Source organism: Anguilla rostrata, chromosome 13 (genome assembly GCF_018555375.3).
Source record: "Anguilla rostrata isolate EN2019 chromosome 13, ASM1855537v3, whole genome shotgun sequence".
In the NCBI taxonomy this organism is placed as follows: Eukaryota; Metazoa; Chordata; class Actinopteri; order Anguilliformes; family Anguillidae; genus Anguilla; species Anguilla rostrata.
In genome coordinates, this window is record NC_057945.1 from 30,927,954 (window position 1) to 30,948,058 (window position 20,105).

Sequence of the window (20,105 nt, forward strand, 5' to 3'; positions counted from 1 at the left end):
GTCAATAAGAGATTAGAGTTCGTTACATCCTCAAATGGCCACTTAGGCCGAGCCTGTAACTTGACACAGACTCAAAAGCGGAGTGATATCGCAAGATTATTATGTGTGTGCAGTGCCAGCTGTGAGAGAGAGAGAGAGAGAGCTACCAAACGCATGCTGTTTTAGTGGCATCTGCGTGTCCGTGCTCACACGTAGCAACAATGGAAAGTGCGATCCACATATTGCCTTCCATATCCTCTTCATTGTTGAATACTCCATTCTTAGCAGCCCTTGATGACATGTGGCACTCCCATGTGTGACTAGCCAGTCCAAAGGTAGCCAATCAGTCTTCCTTTAAAACCAGACCATTCAGATATAGATTAAACTCACCCACACCCCTTGTAACAGAACACCTAGCCATAATCCTGACCCCAAATTTTATTCTTCTGCGAAAGATTGAACAGATCTGAGATCAGTGTTTGATCAGTGCATTCTTTCTGTAATGCCAGCATCCCAGATACCCCCTTTCTTTCAGTTCATCACTCTTGCCCCCCCCCACCCCCCTGTCTGCCCCTCCCTCCCTGTTCTTTCTCCACCCCGCCTCTCAGCTTCTGCACCCACCTGACCTCCCTCCACGCTAACACGACCCAGACGGTGCTGGACTCATTCTGTTTAAGCTGCACCTCTCTCTTTCCACACCTCCTCCCCTCCATCTCTTCTTCGCTCTTTCTCATTTACTCGTTAGCTTGTCCCTGTGCTCTCTCTCTCTCTCTCTCTCTGCCTCTCCCTCTCTCTCTCTCTCTCCCTTTCTCTCTGCCTCCCTCCCTCTCTCTCCCTCTTTCGCTTTCTCCCTCTCTCTCTTTCTCTCCCTCCCTCTCTCTCTCCTCCTCCTCCTGTTCTGCTGGCAGTGCTCTGCTGCCATTTGTCCTCTCTGGCTGTGGTGCTGCTCACTGCATTCCCGGCTCCTCCCTGCAGCTCTCCTTGTTGCTGTGAGAAATGACAGCCATCCTGGACCTAGCTCAGATTGCAGAGGCTGAAATTGGGGTGGTGAGTTCAAAGTAGCCTTTATTCTGATTCAGTGCGCCAGGCTTCCCGGCACATCTGCCATTTTAAGCGCTGTCAAGCAATCCTTTTTAGGGTTTTTTTTTGTGCTTTTGTATAGTATGTGTATATATATAAATTAAATGAGAGAAGATGGTCTTTCTGTGAAACAGTTTGCGTGAGTGGGAAAGAGGGTGTGTGTGTGTGTGTGTGTGTGTGTGTGTGTGCATGCATGCGTGCCGTGCGTGGGTATTTGTGCGTGTGTGTATGTGTAAATATGTATTTGAGCATGCATCTGTGTGTGCATGTGTGTATGAGTGTGTGTGTGTGTGTGTGTGAGTGTATGCGAGTGTGTGTCTGTGTATGTGTGTGCATGTATATGTGTGTGTGTGCATGTAGGTGCGTGTATGTTTGTGTGTGTGTGTACATGTAGGTGCGTGCGTGCGTGTGTGTGTGTGTGAGTGTGTGTGAGTGTGTGTGAGTGTGTGTGTGTGTGTGTGTGTGTGTGTGTATTTGTACGTGCATGTGCGCGTGTGTGGGCTGAAGGGAGCCAGGCGATGCTTTGCTGTTGTCACAGGCTGTGAGTGTGTTCCCATGGGGCTTTGCTGGGTGTGTGTAGATGACATCTGGTCTAAGGGAGGCCTCAGTGTTGATTATAACAGAGGGGGTCTGGCTCCTGAAAATGGGGAATTGAGCAGATGCGACCTCCCTGATGGGGTCTCACCGATAGTTAATCTCCACAGTGAAGGCTAGGGGGAGGGCACTGGGGTGGTGACAGGCGTGTGCAGGGTCGTGGTGAGTAGCTGCCGGTGGGGGGTGGGAGGGGGGTAATAAAGGCACACATCTTGCCCCTGCTTTCCTCTCTTGGCCAGCCTGCACCTGGAGTCCCCTGTTAGGCTGTAGAAGGACATGGCCACTGTCTGTGATTCATTTTGCTTTCATATTCTTGAGTCCATCTGGATATGATGCTGTTCCTCACACCTGAGTCTGTTCTGAGCCTCTCTCTTCCTCTCTCTCTCTCTCTTTCTTTCTTTCTTTCTCATTCTCTCTCTATCTATATCTATCTCTCTCCCTCTCTCTGTCTAACGATCTCTCTCTTTCTCTCTCCCTCTCCCTCTCTCTTTCTCTTTGTCGGGTGGGAGAGGGGAAGGGAGAGGTTGCCCTCCTTTTCAGGGCTTAGATCTCTTCTGTCGCTCCCCTCTGTATTAATCCTCACACACCCTTCTTGCCTCCCTCCCCTAATTCTTACCCCCCCCCCCCCCGCTCAGCTCATTCTCATCACTCTGTTTCTCAGCAGTGTTAGTCATTCTGAGTGTGGTCAGTGTCAGAGGGGCAGTGTGATTCGATGCTCGTCAGTACTGGTCAGTGTTTGGTCAGTGTTGTAAATGTCACAGTCCTCTCCCTCTTATGTCCTTGACATTCTCCTCTACCTATGCCTCCCTCCTTCTAAAGCAAAATGATACACAAATTGAACTACAAAATTTTTTTGCAGATAGCATAGTTGATTGATTTGCTCATTTATTGTTTTGGTCTCTTGACTGGAAAAAAACAGCCTTTTGTAATAATCAAAAGCAGCCTTTTTTCATGAGTATGTGACTGGAATTATAAAACAAAGGTGTTCACCCCACGTAGGCGAGTTTTCAGATCTTCGCTGTGCTGTGCTGTGTCTTTATGTCTGTGATACGTGCATGTGGTGTGTAAGTGAGCTGTATGTCTGTGTTTTGTGCTTTTGTTGCATTGTGTTAGTTGTGTGTGTCAGTATTCTTGTGTTTTTTCAGTGTTTTTTGTTTGTGTTGTTTTTGTGCCGCTCTTTCCTTAATGTGTATGTGACTGGAATTATAAAGCAAAGCTGGTCATGCCATGCAGGCGAGTTCTCAAATCCTCTGGCCGGGCTTGTCTGTGCTGTGCTGTGTCTGTGCTGTGTCTGTGCTGCTTTTGTGCTGTGTCTGTGCTGTCCCCGCGTCCCCACTGTGATTAAAAAATCTCTTCGCTTCCCCTGATTCCGGTTAAGTCACACACGAGTGGGATCGTTTCTCTCTTACTCCAACAATGCCCATGTCTACTGCCCCCCTCCCAACCCCACCCCCGCCAAAACACACCACACCCCACCACAGAGCAATAACCTGTGTCTCCTCCTCCTCCTGCTGCTGCTGCTCCTCCAGCGCCTCCTCGTCTGCCTGTCTCTTCATTATTGATGCCCAGCGAGCCCCTCGGCTCTGTGCTTCCTGTCCTGCATTAACTTCCTAAAAAACCCGCAGTGTGCGTCTGACCTTGTGCGTCACGTGCGCTGTGGGAGCAGGTGGCACCACACATGACCGGAAGGGGCGGAGCTGCCCGTATTACTCCTGACATCACTTCCTTTCTGAGGGCTAAGTGGGAGCACTGTGACTCAGCAGAATGTTTTCACATATTTTGCATGTACAATGCAATCTCTTTGCCTTAGTTAGCAGGTCAGTTAATGATTAGCAGGTGGTCTTATGCCAGGAAACGGCTTTAGGTGGTTACAGTTTTATCTTCATTTTTCAGTTTTTTGTCTTTTGGTTTACACGTTCTGCATCCCTGTCAGACAGCTGCCTCTTCACTGGAGAACCCCGGCTGCTTATTCATAGATAAACGCTTCGAGCTGAAACAGAGTACCTCTGGCATCAGATTTTTAAATCAAAGGCTTTTGAACTTATCTTCTTCCCCGAGGGCAAATGTATTTTGTTAGCAAAGCTTAGTTTCAAGATTTTTTTTGTACGCGTCATCATGTGTTGCCGTAGTGATGTCTCAGCCTACCCGAAGCTGCAGTCAGCTGTTTTTTTTTAGCCTTATTGTGGAACTGGGAGGGGCGCATTGTTAAGCTAGCTTACAGCTGGAAGAGAGAAGGGTGACATTGATTCTGTGCTCTTGACTGCATATTTGCAAACCCCTGGTAATCTGTGGTTGTGGAGTGGGGTGGGATGATGAAAGTTTATGATATTTCCCAGGCAGGGTACCCCCCCCCACTTTACACATTATACCAGTACTTTTTTAAAAAGTACCGCAGTAACAAATTCTTCAAACGGTATGATACCAGTATTTTGAAAAATTCAATACACACCTGACATTGCTTTCTATTATAGCAAAATGATTGTCTTAAAGAACTGAAGGGAACGTTGATGTAGTGGCTGTGCCTAATGGCCATGCCGTGTGTGTGTGTGTGTGTGTGTGTGTGTGTGTGTCTGCGTGCAAGCAACTGATTAGGGAGAGAAATCCAGCTGTGTTGCTAGATGTAATGGCAGCAGTGGATCACACTGACTGTCCCCAACGTGTTGAAAAGCAGGGCACTCAGAGTAAAATATGGGACACAACAGTCTCGTATATCATGCATGACACAAAACACCAAACTCCGCGGAGTCTTGGAATGGAAAGATTTTGAATGTAGGCCAAGTAGTTGAGGTATTAGTGTGAAAAATATGATAAATACATGGTTCATCTGCTGGTGGTACTATAGAGCGTAACCATTTGTAGTCAGTATGCTTTGTGAACTTCAGACAGACATGGGAATGTAAGTTTTATCCAGGCTGTATGCATTATTCAGAGGTTACACATCACGTCCTTCTCCCATGGCGCGCAGGAACTGCCACCGTGGGCTATGCATGGCAAACTGTGGTCACTCACTCACTCACTCACTCGTGGACAACCTTTGAGAGACGTTTTGTGGGACGCTTGCGCAGGCGGTGCCAGCTAAAATGTGTCTGCGGAAGTGAGTTGCGCCGTGGGTCTGGACAGTTACGTGCTTGTTACCCATATGCGCCACATTTTTTTAAATTGTGGGTACATTTGCTCTTCGTTCTCCGCACTCACACTTATAGACTATTCATGGCAAAGATCTGCAATACACAGATTTTGTCATTTAAACTATCTGGAAGCTCAGGTCTTGTTAGATAGTCGTTTATTGCAGGTTGTGCTGAAACCTAATGCAGTAGTTAACACGATGGTGCATAATTTTTCATTAAGTGCACTTAGCAAAGTGATTATAACTGATTTTTCTAAATTGAATTTATAGTTTCATCTCCCTGACATGATATGTAGAAAGAAGCTGTGTTTACCTGCCCATTGATTATTTAGATCATTAGCACACTTGTTAATCAAGTAAAATTAATTAAAACTAATTCAGAAGTTTGATACTGGTACTGTAATACAAATGGTGTTTTACTGTAGAAGCAACATTGGTGTTAAAATAGTAACAGCCTACAACCTAGCAAAGCATCTGTATGACAGCCACCCCAATCTCTTCAGGGACGTCAAATCCTGACAGGTGTGATCACAGATACCGGCTGCATGGAAAGTGTAGATTAAGATATTTGATGGTTTAACAAGTGCCATGCTGTTGTTCACCGAGTTCTCACATGCGAGTAAATTCACACCCCTTTCCCAAAGTCTCATTTGACAAATACAAACCAAATATATTATAAAAAGCAAAATAGCCTAGCCAGGTCTTGACCAACTTTATTTCAGATTTTTTGCGTCAGATATTTTGTTAATAAATATTTCTGAAATCATATGTTTATTTTAGTCCACATTCAATTGTGTGAGAAATTCTTAGCAATGCAATTTTACACCCTACAAAATGGGCTGGGGCTGTTCTGATGGGTGTGCCCTGTCTGTGTGAGCACTGCAGTGTCTCCAGAGGCCGACCCTCACACAGGCGAATTTGGAAACCACATGACCAGGGCCTACTTGGTCTCTGGTGAGAAGTGACATTCTCCTCAGACACTGTTCATCTTCACGTTCAAGGTTAAATGTAGGTCAAAAGAGATCAGTGCTTTTTCTGTATTTCCCAGTTCAGTTGGTGTTTTGTATGTGGATCTCTCCCTGCTCTTACAGTCTGTGTTTGCTGTCTGCATCTTAATCTGACTAGGTGTGGTTCCAGTAAGGTTGTCTTTGTGAAACTGATACCTTTTCACCATTATTATTGATTATATAGATGTTTTGTGTGATTCAGTCACTTGTTTTAAGAGTGGTGTGTGTGTGTGTGTGTGTATGTACTACCTCATGCCTTTTTGTCTGCTGAGCTGCTGGAGACGATTAGCAGCACAGTGCTTGCAGTGCCCCTGTCCTGTGTCTGTAAATCTTTGGAAGGTGGCGTTTTGCACAGTCATCGTCTACGGAGTAGAGCATTTGGCCTCGCTCTGTCCCGTTTCTGATCTGATTGGACCATCAGAATGCCACTGCAAAATGAAGGAGATGGGATAGCTGTTTTGCTCAGAATCACCCTACCCCACACACTGCCTGTGTGTGTGTGTGTGTGTGTGTGTGTGTGTCTGTGTGTGCATGTCTGCGTGTCTTTGTTTCTGTGTGTGTGTGTGTCTGTGTGTGCATGTCTGCGTGTCTGTGTTTGTGTGTGTGTGTTTGTGTGTGTGTGTGTGTGTGTGTGTTTGTCTTTTAGTGCCTGTGTAAAACTAGTGAATAGATGAACAGTATTGATGCTGTGCAGAGTTTTGTCCTGACGATTTGCAGATGTTAGATTATAAGGATGGCCCTGGAAATTGGCTGCTGGATGTTGTGTTCTGGAAGGTTTCTCTGTGAGAGCGGTCCTGTGCCGTAGCACATTTCCTCCAGAGACCAGGACACGCCCGTGTCTCTGATACCGCTGCGTTACTGTATTAATACTCGTCCTTACGAGCGAAGGCAGACCAAGTCTTTGTTCTCTCAGTCTTCAAGCAAAACTCTCTATCAGCAGGAATAGGGTTTTCCACTCATGAATCATCAGTGGTTTGAACGTTGCTTGAAGCCTTCTCTTTACACGGCGGCAGTTGGCATTTTCGGCAGTGTTTTAGGAGAGCGAGGACATGCAAATGTGTAATTTGTGGCAAATCGCTCTGCTGAGCAGCGGACAACGTGCCTTGCATTGCAAGCTGTCGGGGGTAAAATCACAGCACAAGCAAAAGTGAATTCATAGATTCTGGTGCTGGAACAAAAAGAAGAGGCCGCGAGCAAAGCATTTCGTTTTGACTTTAACAAGTTTTAAACCGTTTTTAAACAGATGACAGTTGCATTGATTTTGTTGATCCACAGTAAATGTGACATGGTACAAAAATCTAATTTCCAGGCACTTGTGTGAGTATAATGTAAAATTTTACACAGGTAAATTTACTCAGGTAAATTAGCATTAAAAAGGGACCTACGTTGTGGCTTTTTTTTTTTTTTTAAACAATTAATATAAGTTGCACTCACACTGAAGTTCCTTTCGTTTATACAGATTGACTTTACAGTTGGTTCTTGTCTCTGATTGGCTGTAGGAGCATGACATTGAGACCCCCCATGGCGTTCTGCATGTGACCATGAGGGGTAGCCCAAAGGGGAACCGTCCAGTCATCCTCACCTACCATGACATCGGCCTCAACCGTAAGTCCCTGCGTTCTCTGTCTCTCTGTGCCCTGTCAGTCGGTTGTGCATACAGATTTGAGAGTTTTCAGTTTACAGCTCCCTGAATTTATGGTGGAAGCAGCCAAGCTTTAAACAGCTATGCAAAATTCATCATTTATCTCAAAATTCAAGGACAGCTTCAACAACACTTCTTGTACCCTGTCAAAATGCCTTATGGCCCCTTCAGTGTGCCAAGGACATTTGCACTGATGAACAAAACCTTTCCGCAATAGCAGCTTTTCCACAGCTCCTGTTTAAAGAGCAAGCTTGTGGGATGGTCATCACTATTGGAGGATTATATCTCCATTTCTGGGTCTGGTGCAATGGTTACTATCTCCCAGGCCCATATTTCACCCTCTTCCTCTCTGCTGTCCGCAGACAAGTCCTGCTTCAACACGCTCTTCAACTATGAGGACATGCAGGAGATCACGCACCACTTCGCTGTTGTCCACGTCGATGCCCCGGGCCAGCAGGAGGGTGCCCCGCCCTTCCCCACTGGGTACGGAACCGGGTTCACTGTTCATCATCGCCAAATCTGTGGAACCTCAGTGCCTGACTTGGGTTAATGGAATTCTTACCCACTGGAATAATTCACCTAGGGATGGCACATGGATTGTTTTCTGTGATAAAAACCAATGCTATTTCAGGCATTGTAAACCAAAAGATAATGCAATCACAGTCATGAACAGTGTTAGACTGACCCAGCAGGGTTATAGAGACAAACTCCAGGTAGTGCGGAGTCTACAGTAGAGCATATTTTAAAGCCAGGTTCATTAGGTGTATGTATGTAATGCTGTCCTTGTGTGTGTACACACAGGTACATGTATCCCTCCATGGACCAACTGGCCGAGATGCTCCCCTCTGTCCTAACTCATCTGAAGTAAGTATTGCACAACGGGGTCAGTATTCTTGCCCTGTCCTTATGCGAATGGGGCCCTTTCTGTTTCTGGGTGTGGCACAGTGTTGGCCCACTCCACAGTGGACGCATACTTTAGGTGTCCTTGATCCTGAGAGCATTTGACAGTATATCCACCCCACTGCCAGCGTCTGTAGGCGTAGCACATTACGGGCTTCAGGTGCTCTACACTGTGTTTTGGGCACAGTGGCTCAGGTTTGTCCCCATCGCCCTGGAGCGAGGCTGCAGAACAGAGCTTCCTGACTGCAGCACTGCACCAGTGCGTTCGGCCGCCGTCATAAATTAAAAATGCGATCGGGCAGAGCGTCTCTCCTTCCGCTCTCCGGTAGGCTGCGCATACAAATCACGCCCCTCCGGACTCTCTGGAGGAGCGATTCCCGTAAGGGGAAGGCGGAAATGTATGGTGGAAATGTTTCTAAAATGATTCAGATCCTTTTTATCCATTAGAGGAAGGTTGTACGTGATTCTTTATGAATGAGCCACTAATGTGCTCTCAGTATTGATTGAGGCATCTGTGTTTTACTGAGAGATTATCAGCGTGTGCTTGAGTATCAGAGTGTCCTCCATAAAGCTTCTGACAGACGGACATTGTAGCCAGTTAGCTTGCAGAGCCAAAATAAAAACATTCTATACCTGTAGTACTATGTAACATTGAGTAGCATTGTGATGTTTGTGCAAACATAGTGTGTAGAAGCTCTTTCACTCTATTGATTTGGTTTAGCGCTAAGCAGGATTATTTTGACATAACGCGCTTCCCAGGCTGCAAGAAATTCTAATGGTCAGTGTTTATTATAGAAAAGAAGTGTTATCCAGTGTGTGTTACAGCCGTGTGTGTCTTGGCTCATTGCGCAGGGTGAACAGTGTGATCGCAATCGGAGTTGGAGCTGGCGCCTACATCCTGTCCAGATTCGCAGTAAGCCACAGCAAGCTTCGCATTACACGCAGGTTATGAGGTCACAGCAGGTTAAGCCATTCCCTCTCTGTGATTCATGACTCACTGCTGTCAGTTACACTGTCTCTCCGGAGATTAATCCCAGAGCTGGGTTATTTAGCGGGCCCCAGGCTCATCTCCATGTCTCTGTGGTCTGCCTATAAAAAGATGAGAGGATTTGTGATCGATCGCCTACACGATCATCTTCACCGCGACTGATGAACGGTCCTGACAGCTCCTGACCGTTACCTAATTCTCAGGTGCTGGTTTCTGGTGACTCACCCAGGTTACACTGGATTCAATCAACACTTTAAGGACGAATGTGGATTGAATCCAGGCCTTTGTTTCACTGAAGTGTGGTGGTGTGGAGAACAGGGGAGAGGAGTAGAATAATAAAAGAGAGAGGGAGGTCAGCGGAGACAGAGGGAGGGAGGCTGGTGAAAGATTGATGAGGGAAGGAGGAGGGTGGAGAGAGTGAGTGCAGAGATGTACAGGCTAACATGGCGATCCCACTGGGTCCAGCCTCATTGTGATTTCAACAGAAAGAAAATGTCAGAAATAACTGCCTTTCTCCCACCGGGGATCATCCTGTATGGCAACCTGACATTCAGGACACTTCAAGACTCATACAGCTGAGAACTCCAGGGACCTGCAGACACAGATGAGAACTTCAAAGACATGAACACACATGAGAACTCCAAAGACATGAACATACACACACCTGAGAACTCCAGAGACATGAACACCCACATGATAACTCCAAAGACATGAACACGCACATGAGAACTCCAAAGACATGAACACGCACATGAGAACTCCAAAGACATGAACACACACATGAGAACCGCAAAGACATGAACACACACCTGAGAACTCCAGAGACATAAACACACACATGTGAACTCCAAAGACATGAACACACGCACCTGAGAACTACAAAGACATGAGCACACACACGAGAACTCCAGAGACATGAACACACACCTGAGAACTCAAGAGAAACGGATACACACCTGAGAACTCCAGAGACATGAACACGCAAATGACAACTCTAATGACATGTATTTATATCTGTATTGTATATATACAACTGAGGATGCCACACACAACTGAAAATGTCTGACATATATAAATGGCAAGATGAAGGTGTTGTGAAAGCCTTGCAGAGGACTGAAGCGTTGCAGGTTAAGCCCCCCCACTCCCACCCCACATTCTCATGGACTTGTCTGTAAGGAGCATTGCCCTCCCTGTCTGCAGCTGAATCACCCAAGCCTTGTGGAGGGACTGGTTTTGATCAATGTGGACCCATGTGCCGAGGGCTGGATAGATTGGGCTGCCTCCAAGGTAAGCTATCTTCTTCTGTCCAGGGTTCTGCTCAGTGGGGGGGAGGGTAGCATGGGGAGATGTTGGGTTATGGTCTAGAAGGTCCAGAATATCCTCTTTGAGAAGAATAAGGCAATTGTTTGACTATATCTGCATATAATATGCCCTTTTTTGCTCCATTTTCGTCCATCCATTCATCCATCCATTATATAACCCACATATTCCTGGTCAGGGTCCCATTGGGGCTGGAGCCTCTCTCAGTATACATTGGCTGAGATGCTGGAATACACCCTGGACAGATCGCCAATCTTTTGCAGGGCGGTCCATTTTGGTTCACTTCCAAATTTGGCTCCAGTTACAGGATGCTTTTGAAAGGTTTTTCACCTTGCCAAAATACACTGGGACCCCTGCTATATGGCAGCCCTGCTAGTGTTCAGGGCATTTGCACTGATATTACATTACAGGCATTTACTGTTATCTAGAGCAACTTGCACAACTTCGAACCCATGACCTTTTGGTTATAAGCCCAGCTCCTTACCCATTATACTACACACTTTTCATACCACCTGCATTCATACTACCATTGAACCACAAAATCACATAATTTCAACTATATTTAGGTGTTTATGTTGTAGGTTTGCCCTCCTGTTCTGTAATGTAATATGCAGCTGCTAACAGTGTTGGAATTGCCTTTTCTAAGGTATTTATCTATTAATTTCGCAGAAGCTTTTGTTCAAACTGATTTCTAAGCCCATTTTGGCTCCAACACCAAGTTAACTTCAAATAATGTAGGTAACTACATCGCCTTGGAGCAGAAGCATGTAGACATAGCAGTTGGTGGTTTATTGTGTAAACATTTTATTCTTTTACCCACTTCCTCACTGCTGTCTATGGACAAGTCCTGGTTCAACACTTTGTTCGACTGTTCAATGATCCACATTCTCCAGAAACATGTTATTCATTATTCACGAGGACTCTAGGACTGTTTACTCTGTGTATAGTGTGAGTGGTGATTCAATAACTTCAGATCACCAGATTTCCAGTTTTTTTCCACTGTAACTGTCAGAATGCGGCCTAACAAGCACCACAACACTAAAAAACAAATAAAAAAAGAGATAAATATTTTCCTATATCGAATGATTGATGCTTATGGATCTTATGCAGGTAATCCTGTCTCAAACTTTGCAGCGTTAGCTTGCTATTTCTGAGGTGGGGGTGAGTTTTGCCTCAGTTCTTGTCCTGTGACCCCATGTTGTTAAACTCGTTGGGTGATCTCTCACCTCAGGGGATTGCGTATTTCTCTTCAGTGTAAAAATGGCACCGATCTTTTTCCGTCTCTTTTCCAGCTCTCTGGGTGGACAAGCAATCTGGTGGACATCGTTATGGCCCATCACTTCAGTGCGGTAAGAACAATAGCACCCCCTAATAAAAACAGCAGTCCTTTCCATCTTAATGTACATAGTGTACATTACATGTACATAATGTCCATAGTCCTTCCCTTTACAGTGCTTACGTTAGTGAAAAACAGAGCCAGTGCTTCGGGGTTTGCTAGTGCTCTGATACAGATAAATGGATTTCAAGTGTGTGAGACACTACAACCTAAATATTGGCTTTTATAAGACTCTACCCCCGATAAGTTGATGTATCCATTTTTAGATTCAAATCATTTTTAAAAGCGGAGTTTAACATCACAGCTTGTGTTGAGATAATTGCCGTCTCCCCCTGGGGTCTCTCAGAATGAGCTGACGGAGAATCAGGAGCTGATCCAGACTTACCGCCTGCACATCGCCCAGGACATTAACCAGGACAACCTGGGCCTCTTCTGCACCTCCTACAGCGGGTATTAAGGGAAAAATACTATCTGCAATGCTATTGGCTGGCTGTTAGATCGATAGAACGGTGAGTGCTGTTTGTTGATTGGTCCGTTGGCTTCGCTCTCTTTTGCAGCCGTCGGGACCTGGAGATCGAGAGACCTGTTCTCGGCCTGAACGAGGGCACAGTGAACACGCTGACGTGAGTCTGAGCGACGCCTGGGGTGTGTGTGCGTGTGTACTTGCGTGTGTGTGTGTGTGTGTGCGTGTGTGCATGTGCTTGTGCGTGTGAACATGTGTGTGCTTGTGCTTGTGTGTGTTATGCTCACTCCTGCACTGTACTCCTTTGGCTCACTGCCATTTTTGGCCCTCTTCTCTACCCTTACAGCTGCCCTGCCCTGCTGGTGGTTGGAGACACATCTCCGGCAGTGGAAGCTGTGGTGGGTGCCTCTCCTCCAGGTCTCACTCAGGTTCAGAGCATAAACTGTCAGTGGATTTGTGCTATCATCACCATGGAAACCCATTGTGACCTCAGCGTGGCCTCTGTGTGGAGTAAAAGCCCCTGGAACACAGCAGGATCTCAGTTTTCTTCAAAGCTTAGTAACAGGGCTGGATCCTAATGAGGCTTCCCTGGAGCCTAATACTGCTCTTTTGTGTCTGTATGTGTGTGTGGGGGGGCTCTGACTCCCAATTCTCTCTTTTCCCATGTAGGTGGAGTGCAACTCCAGGTTAAATCCATCAAACACAACACTGCTGAAGGTAAGGATGTTTATTTCATTATTTAGGAAGAAACAGGCTTTTCTCTGCAGTGTACGACTAGGTATTGGTGCCATTGCAGAATTAAACACTTGGCCTGCCTTGGTGTAACTTTGCCGATCTTGACATGTGACATTGACATGCCTGTGCATTTGAGGTTTGTCTGCAGGCTCTGTGGTAGTGACTGTATTTTTGTTGTGTGTGTTTCTCTTTCTGTGCAGATGGCAGACTGTGGTGGCTTGCCTCAGGTTGTCCAAGTGAGTAACCTCTCATCTGGTGATCGAACCTGGGTGGACAATGGCCACCCTCCTTATGTATTGTTTCACTTAGATCAGACAGGGGAGAGAAAAGCAGAGAGGGCTACAGAGAGGCAACCATGGTACAGAAAGTTCCTTGGAGGAGAATCAAACCCCAGGCCACATGGGTTGAAATTATGGGTTAAGAGTCAGCCTTCATACGGACTGTGCGACAGTCTGGACAATTTTACCGTTACAAGCTACATGATATTCTTACAATAATAACATCACTTCTGATTAATATTGCTAATTTGGATTATTGGTTAGCCTATCTGTCAACTTACATGAGCTGAATGGCCTGTTCTCATTATCAAACATTCTTATGTTCTCCAGTCCGGGCAGCATGAATAGCACTGTACAATAGGTGTTGTGAATAGTGCATAGCACTGTCACTTCACAGCAAGGAAGCTACTGAGTTCAAATCCTGACCGTGTGGAGTTTGCACGTTCTCCTCGTGTCCGTGTGGGTTTCCGCTGGGTACTCCAGTTTCCTCACACAGTCCAAAGACGTGCAGCAGGCTAAGTGGAGACTTTAAACTGCCCGTAGGTATGAATGTGTGAGTGAATGGTGTGTGGGCCCTGCGATGGATTGGCGGCCTGTGTATTCCTGCCTCTCGCCCACTGCATGCTGGGATAGTGACCCAGGAATAATATGGATAGACCGATTAGGTGGATGTATGGAGGTTTGTCGTGCTGTAAATAAACTCTGTGTTCCTCTGTGTTTCTCACAGCCGGGTAAACTCACCGAAGCCTTCAAGTACTTTGTCCAGGGCATGGGATACAGTGAGTACAGAGCTCGTCCCTCCTCCTACGTCTGTCTCTCCCTTTCGCGCTCTCCGGGGTACGGTGTGTTGAGCCAACTGATTTTTACACTGTCTGTCTGTTGAGAGTCCAAGTCTTTGTTGTTTTATCTTATTTTTTAATATTTTTAAGTGTCCTGTCATTGGAGGTCTCTGTGTTGTAGTGTCCTTAATCCACAGCAGATATTTACAAAGAAACTTACAAACTTAACTTAGAAATGTATGTACCCTTCCTGCAGACAGCAGCCCCCCCCCCCCACCACCACCACCACTTACTCCTTACAGGTTGGGATTTTTTGACCTGGGGACCACTAAAGATCATGTGGCATTGAGACTTCTTTTTTACCTGGAGATTTCTTTTTTTATCCACACAGCTGGAAAATGCTTTTGAAATACATTCTCAGTCTCTTATCTTTATTCAGAAGTAAAGCTCACATTTATCCAATCATCTGATCTTTAAGAAGTCAGTTTGTGTTTTTAGGGTCTTTCTGCCAGTTTGGCAACCCCTTTGGGCACTGGATGGGCAGTCTGGTGCCATGTGAAAACTGAAACTTGTCACGGAAAACCCGAGGATTAACAGCACCCAAACTAACCACGTTTCCTGTCCTTTTCACAGTGTTGAATGTCCATGGTAGTAAGTAATTGTTTGCCAGCGTTTGCCCTTCCGCAGCATGACCTGTGACATGCCATACTCATGTACAGCAGCTCTCCTGGTTGACTTCTGTGTGACGAGCCTTTCTTTCCATAATATACCGCTTTAAAAAATAGTTTAAAATGCAGAGTCCCATGTGGTAGAACATCCACCCTTTTGGTTTTCTCTCTCTCTCTCTTTATCATATTCTCTCTCTCTCTCTTTGTCTCTCTCTCTCTCTCTACATTCTTTCATTTGATGTGTGTAAACTTGAAAGTGACAAATTTTAACGAAGATAAATACCAGGTGGGGCTCTTCGTTTCTAAACTGTGTCCAGTATATCTGTTTCTTACTGGTTGAAAGTGCTTGATTTCTCTTTGTGGATACAGACAAATGTTTATATTTAAAGATATAAACATGGAGTGCAGAAAAGCATTGTGTGGGACGGACCGAACGGGTTTAACGTATTGGTACAGAAGTCTCTCTCATCTACCAGAGTAAAGGATACCAGCAGCATACTGACAGGTGTCACACGCATTAGACAGAGACCGCGGTCTGACATCGAGAGTCGGTGGAAAGGAAAAGACAGGAAGGAAATTCTATGAATGCTACCACGGCTGGTTACTTTGAAGACTAGCTTTGATGCTGAACAAAGGTGTGATTAAACCAAGCTTTGTTTTCATCTTTGCCTGTGGAAAGCTGTGTGCCTTTGTCCTGGATTGTACAAGTTGATGGACAAAAAAGTAATGCTCTTCATTAATCCTCAGGGACCATTTCATTTAGTGTAACTTTACATGTTTAAGCACAGGGTGCTATTGTGCTGAATGACTCTTACGTAAAGATTTTCAGGCAGCTAACATAGTTTTATGAAGATTAATTTGTATGAGAATCATATATTCATTTTATGCTTTTTTGTTCTGGAAGAGAAGCATCAGGGCGGAGCATTAAAACAATCATAAAGCGAAAAGAAATTAAAAGATTTGTGTTGATTGTCCTCCTTATTAGATAAATAATTAACCCCATTTTATGTCAAGTATTCACATTTATGGCAGTTGAAGAACATTGGCAAGAATGCAGAGGACCTGTTTATTATGAATGATGTGCTAGTTACTCATTAATGCCACATACAGACCTGGGCTTAATCAGGATGCGGTGTTTCAACTACTTTGCATCAGAGAAATGTATTTCGATAAAACCGCATGGTCTGCAGATCTTTTAAGGAGATATCCTTCAGCTCTCCCTTTCTTTATCCCATCATCCCCTTCTCTGTTCCTCGTGTGCTTCTTTTGAACCCTCTCCATCTCATTACGGCAGCAGCATACCATGTGTTCATAACAGCCAGGACAAGCAGTCAGCACTCTGTGCTTCCCATCGCAGGGAAGGGGGTGAGCTCTCTCTCTCTCTCTCTCTCTGAGAGTGCCACTGGTCCCCCAGCAGGCTTAGTGCTGATTAAAGGCTCTGTGCCATAAGGAGGCTGCGAACACCACAGCAGGGTTCGGGTTCAAAGCTCTTTAGGCTTTCTGTGAGGCTCGCCCTTTTTTGGGGCGTGTTTTTGATCAGCGTTTTTAAAAAAATTTGATCTTGATCAGCTACAGTGGGATTAGCTGCTGAATGTCATCTTTGAAAGGGATTTCTCACTTTTCACCTGATGCATCATAGTGATGTGCACTATTATACTCATTTACTATAGCATGTTCAGTTTAGTAAAAAATGTATTTGAGAATGGTATCAGTTAGCAAACAAGAATGGTAAGATCAATGTTTTTTTATATGGACAACAACAGTGGTTATTATTAAATTTGAAGATAGTATGTAGCTCTAGTAATAAAAGTATAATGTAATACATTCATATATAACTTCATTTTGGAAACGTTTGGCACAATGAATATAGACAAGGTAATGTAATAGGAAAAGTATACTAGAAAGTATAATAGTAATATAATATTAAACATATAATAAAGTAGGATACATTTGCCCCAGGACAGGCCAATAACTTAAATGTGTCTCCATGTCTCTCCTCATCCTTCTTACCTCCCTCCTCCTCCCTTGTCTTCCTTCCTGTCCCTCCCATCAATGCTAACAGTCCCCCATGTTCAGCTCAGCCATCTGAACAATGAATCAGGTACCAGGATCTTAAGCTGCTACCCAGAGTGGTGTCAGCCTGTCATTACATAAGATAGCCACCTGTATTCCCAGTACTGACTTCCACCTCCTTACATTTTGCGACTACTTCAGTTTTCTTTAAGACTTTAAAAAAGCATGACCCATGCACATAGTTGCCATTTCTTTGTGTTTCTTTTTTCTTCTCTGTTTTGTGTGAAGATGTAATGTGGACAGTGTGTGTGCATGCGTGTTTGTGTCTGTGGGATAAGCGTTGTACTGTTCACCGTGTTTCCTTTTTTTTGTTTCCCTAGGTAGGCCTCTGTGTTTGTGTTGCGCATGCTCCATCCTCAACATTTGGCTTACTCATTAGTTTCTTTCTCTTAAACAAAGAGCTGTTCTTGCAAAAATATTTTATTTTGGGAGAATAATGATGTTGTCAGCAATGCAGAATAAAAGTTGAAGACTTTGGCTCACTTTGTACAGAGGAAGCCACATGAGGGGGAAAAATTATGCAAACTTAATGAAACGATCACATAATAATTCTAATTATATGATCATTATTAATATGGTCTTAAATGTTAACTAAACCAAATGAACCGATAAACGATAAACATGAACGTTATGCATGTGCTGCTTTTGTATTTTTTACTTTGTTTTAAGGGGGGGGGGGGGGTCTGTGCAGTATGACTCTTACAAGCATCATTATTCTCCCTCCCCCAACCCCCAGGGGTTGTTTGAGCAGAAAGTTCTGACTGGAACAGTAAAGATTCTGGTTCCCACACCCCTCTATCTCTCTCTCTCTCTCTCTCTCTCTCTCTCTCTCTCTCCTTTTGCTTCCCCCTGCACCCGACCAGCCTTTTAACCTCTCTGCTTTTTTTATTATCTCCCTCTCTCAGTCCCTACGGCGAGCATGACCAGACTGGCCCGCTCCCGCACCCAGTCCTCCTCCAGCATGGGCTCACCGGACGGCAGCCACTCCCACAGCCTGGGCAGCTCCCAGCTGGATGGTGCCGGCTCGTCCACTGCCCTGGACAACCAGACCGGGCCCCAGACCATGGAGGTGTCCTGCTAAACACTTCTGGTCTGACCCTCCCGGATGCCTGCCGAAGTATACCTCTGCCTCCCCCCCCAGCCTCCCACCCCTCTCCTGTGTCCCTCTTCTTAGCCTCTCCACACCGCCTCCTTTCCCTGAGCTCAAAGCCAGAGAGACCTGTAACGAATGGTGTTGTAAATGTGAATATATACATATATAAATATAACTATAATCATATGTAATTACACACCTATGGTATAAAACTTCCAGTCACTAGCTGAGGGGACCAAAAAAAATAATAAAAATATATATAAATATTAAGAAATTGACTGCATAGGTTGAATTACACCAAACCTGTTTCTTATTGTTTTCTCGCAGTGTGTGCATGTGAGTTGTGTGAATACAATGAGCAGGATTTTGGGTGTTTTTTTTTTCTTTTAAGGTTGAAATTTCATTATGGTTCTTATTTTGATTTCCTTCTCGTTGTTCAATGATGGTTCATTTCTGGAGTCCTGTATTTATTATTATCCTTGTCATTTCAGTTTTAGTAAAATTTAGGTTTTTGTACAGTGCTCATGTGTTGTTTTTGCTGATGAAGAGGAAAGGTTCCAAGTATTTTTGGAGTTAAGAAAAGGGCAGAGCTTTATTTGGTATAGGGCACTTAGGAGTCCCGTCTCTCTCCCTCCTCCTCCTATTTTACACAGACCAACTGTTAGCCCTTCCCTTTCTCTTTTCATCAATATCATTCATTGACCAAACGCATTTAAAAAAAACACACCTAAAATTCTTGCATCACAAACACACTTGGCTCCCCTTTCTGAAAAATAGTAACTTGTTCCAGCACTGTACCTTTATACCTGTACCTGTACAGCATGATCACGTTATATACTGTAGGTGAATTCATGCTTTGGTTTAGACGTACACAAAGTAGAGCTGTCTGTGGTGTTTTGCTGTCTTTTCTGCTTGAGTGTTTTGTGTAACAGCCTGAGTGGGGGCGCCAGAGTTGTAGCTCGCAGACGTAAGATGAAGTGATGGGAGTGAACGACTCACTGCAGCCTGCTTAGCATAGGCGGGTCAGAGGCACCTGCAGGAAAGCAGGATTTACGGGTCCCCCAGAGGAGCACACATAGAGGAACATACATAATCTTCATTCATGCTTACGCTTCAAAGCAGGAAAATAACACTACTTTTTTTTTTTTTTTTTTAATTCTGTTGCCTGATATTATCAGATGAACATTATGAGACTTGACACCGGTGTTCTGCTAAGGCAAGCTCATACTGACCATTGCAGACATATTGGAGCTGAAGTCTATATTAAGTCCGAGCAATAAGCAAGTGCTTGAGGAACAAAAAGCTTGTTCAATTGGGAAGCAGTGGTACCACATTTTCACATTTTTTCAAAATCCATAATGCAGTTCATGTCATGTGGGGAACTAGTGTAGGTGCACTTGAGACATACTGCAGATAGGCTACCTGTTGGTGTTTTCAAAACAACATAAATGGCACAGTTAAATTAAAAAATTGAGAAATTGCACAAAAATACCTACAAATAAAAAAGTCTGCTTGACTGGCCCATCCTTGGTTTAAAGCCCATGCTCATTCATTTTGAAGTTCTTTGATTTTGTTCATAGTACGGGTCATTGTCTTGGTTTTGTTTTTCTATTCCTTTTTACAACAGTCATCTCTAAAGTGAAAATTGATAGCTGTGTAAGGTATCCAAACCTTTGAGTCTGTGATGATGTGGAATTTTGTTCTGTCCCCAATCAGAAGGGAACATGTACCTCCCACTGTCTGCTGGTTCTGTTCATTTGTACTGACCATTAAATAAAGCTAGAGGTTGTAAAATAATGGTGAATTTCTGAGGTGATTTGTGCCTGTGTGTGCACACGTGCATGTGCGTTTCTGTGTTGTTGTGTTTTGTATCTACATTTAATTGTGTGGACCCTCGTTTTTAATATTCACAGCCATGGTGTGGCGTTGGCTCTGTTTGAGACTCAGGATTCTGAAGGTGCCTGTCTGGCTGAAGAACATGGGGTGGTGTGCTTGACCTTCAGCTACTGTGTTCCTTGTGCAGGTGCCAGTGGGATAGTCCTG

At 44.7% G+C, this 20,105-nt stretch overlaps 1 protein-coding gene across 3 annotated transcripts in view; it reads left to right on the forward strand.

Moving 5' to 3' along the window:
* The window catches only part of LOC135237115 (protein NDRG3-like), a 40,772-nt gene extending 20,913 nt beyond the window's left edge, over nt 1–19,859 (forward strand). The window contains exons 1-15 of one of the 3 annotated variants that reach the window (XM_064303884.1): nt 732–1,026; nt 7,287–7,392; nt 7,792–7,912; nt 8,231–8,293; nt 9,182–9,242; nt 10,518–10,604; nt 11,930–11,986; nt 12,320–12,423; nt 12,531–12,596; nt 12,783–12,834; nt 13,106–13,153; nt 13,372–13,407; nt 14,177–14,228; nt 16,959–16,997; nt 17,875–19,859. In XM_064303884.1, coding sequence (XP_064159954.1) covers nt 976–1,026; nt 7,287–7,392; nt 7,792–7,912; nt 8,231–8,293; nt 9,182–9,242; nt 10,518–10,604; nt 11,930–11,986; nt 12,320–12,423; nt 12,531–12,596; nt 12,783–12,834; nt 13,106–13,153; nt 13,372–13,407; nt 14,177–14,228; nt 16,959–16,997; nt 17,875–18,050 — 1,119 coding nt within the window. In that variant the 5' untranslated portion in view covers nt 732–975 and the 3' untranslated portion in view covers nt 18,051–19,859. Of the gene's footprint in view, nt 1–731; nt 1,027–7,286; nt 7,393–7,791; nt 7,913–8,230; nt 8,294–9,181; nt 9,243–10,517; nt 10,605–11,929; nt 11,987–12,319; nt 12,424–12,530; nt 12,597–12,782; nt 12,835–13,105; nt 13,154–13,371; nt 13,408–14,176; nt 14,229–16,958; nt 16,998–17,874 lie in introns of those variants that run through there. The other 2 variants (XM_064303882.1, XM_064303883.1) reach the window with 2 other exon arrangements.
* The last annotated feature ends 246 nt before the right edge of the window (nt 19,860–20,105 follow it).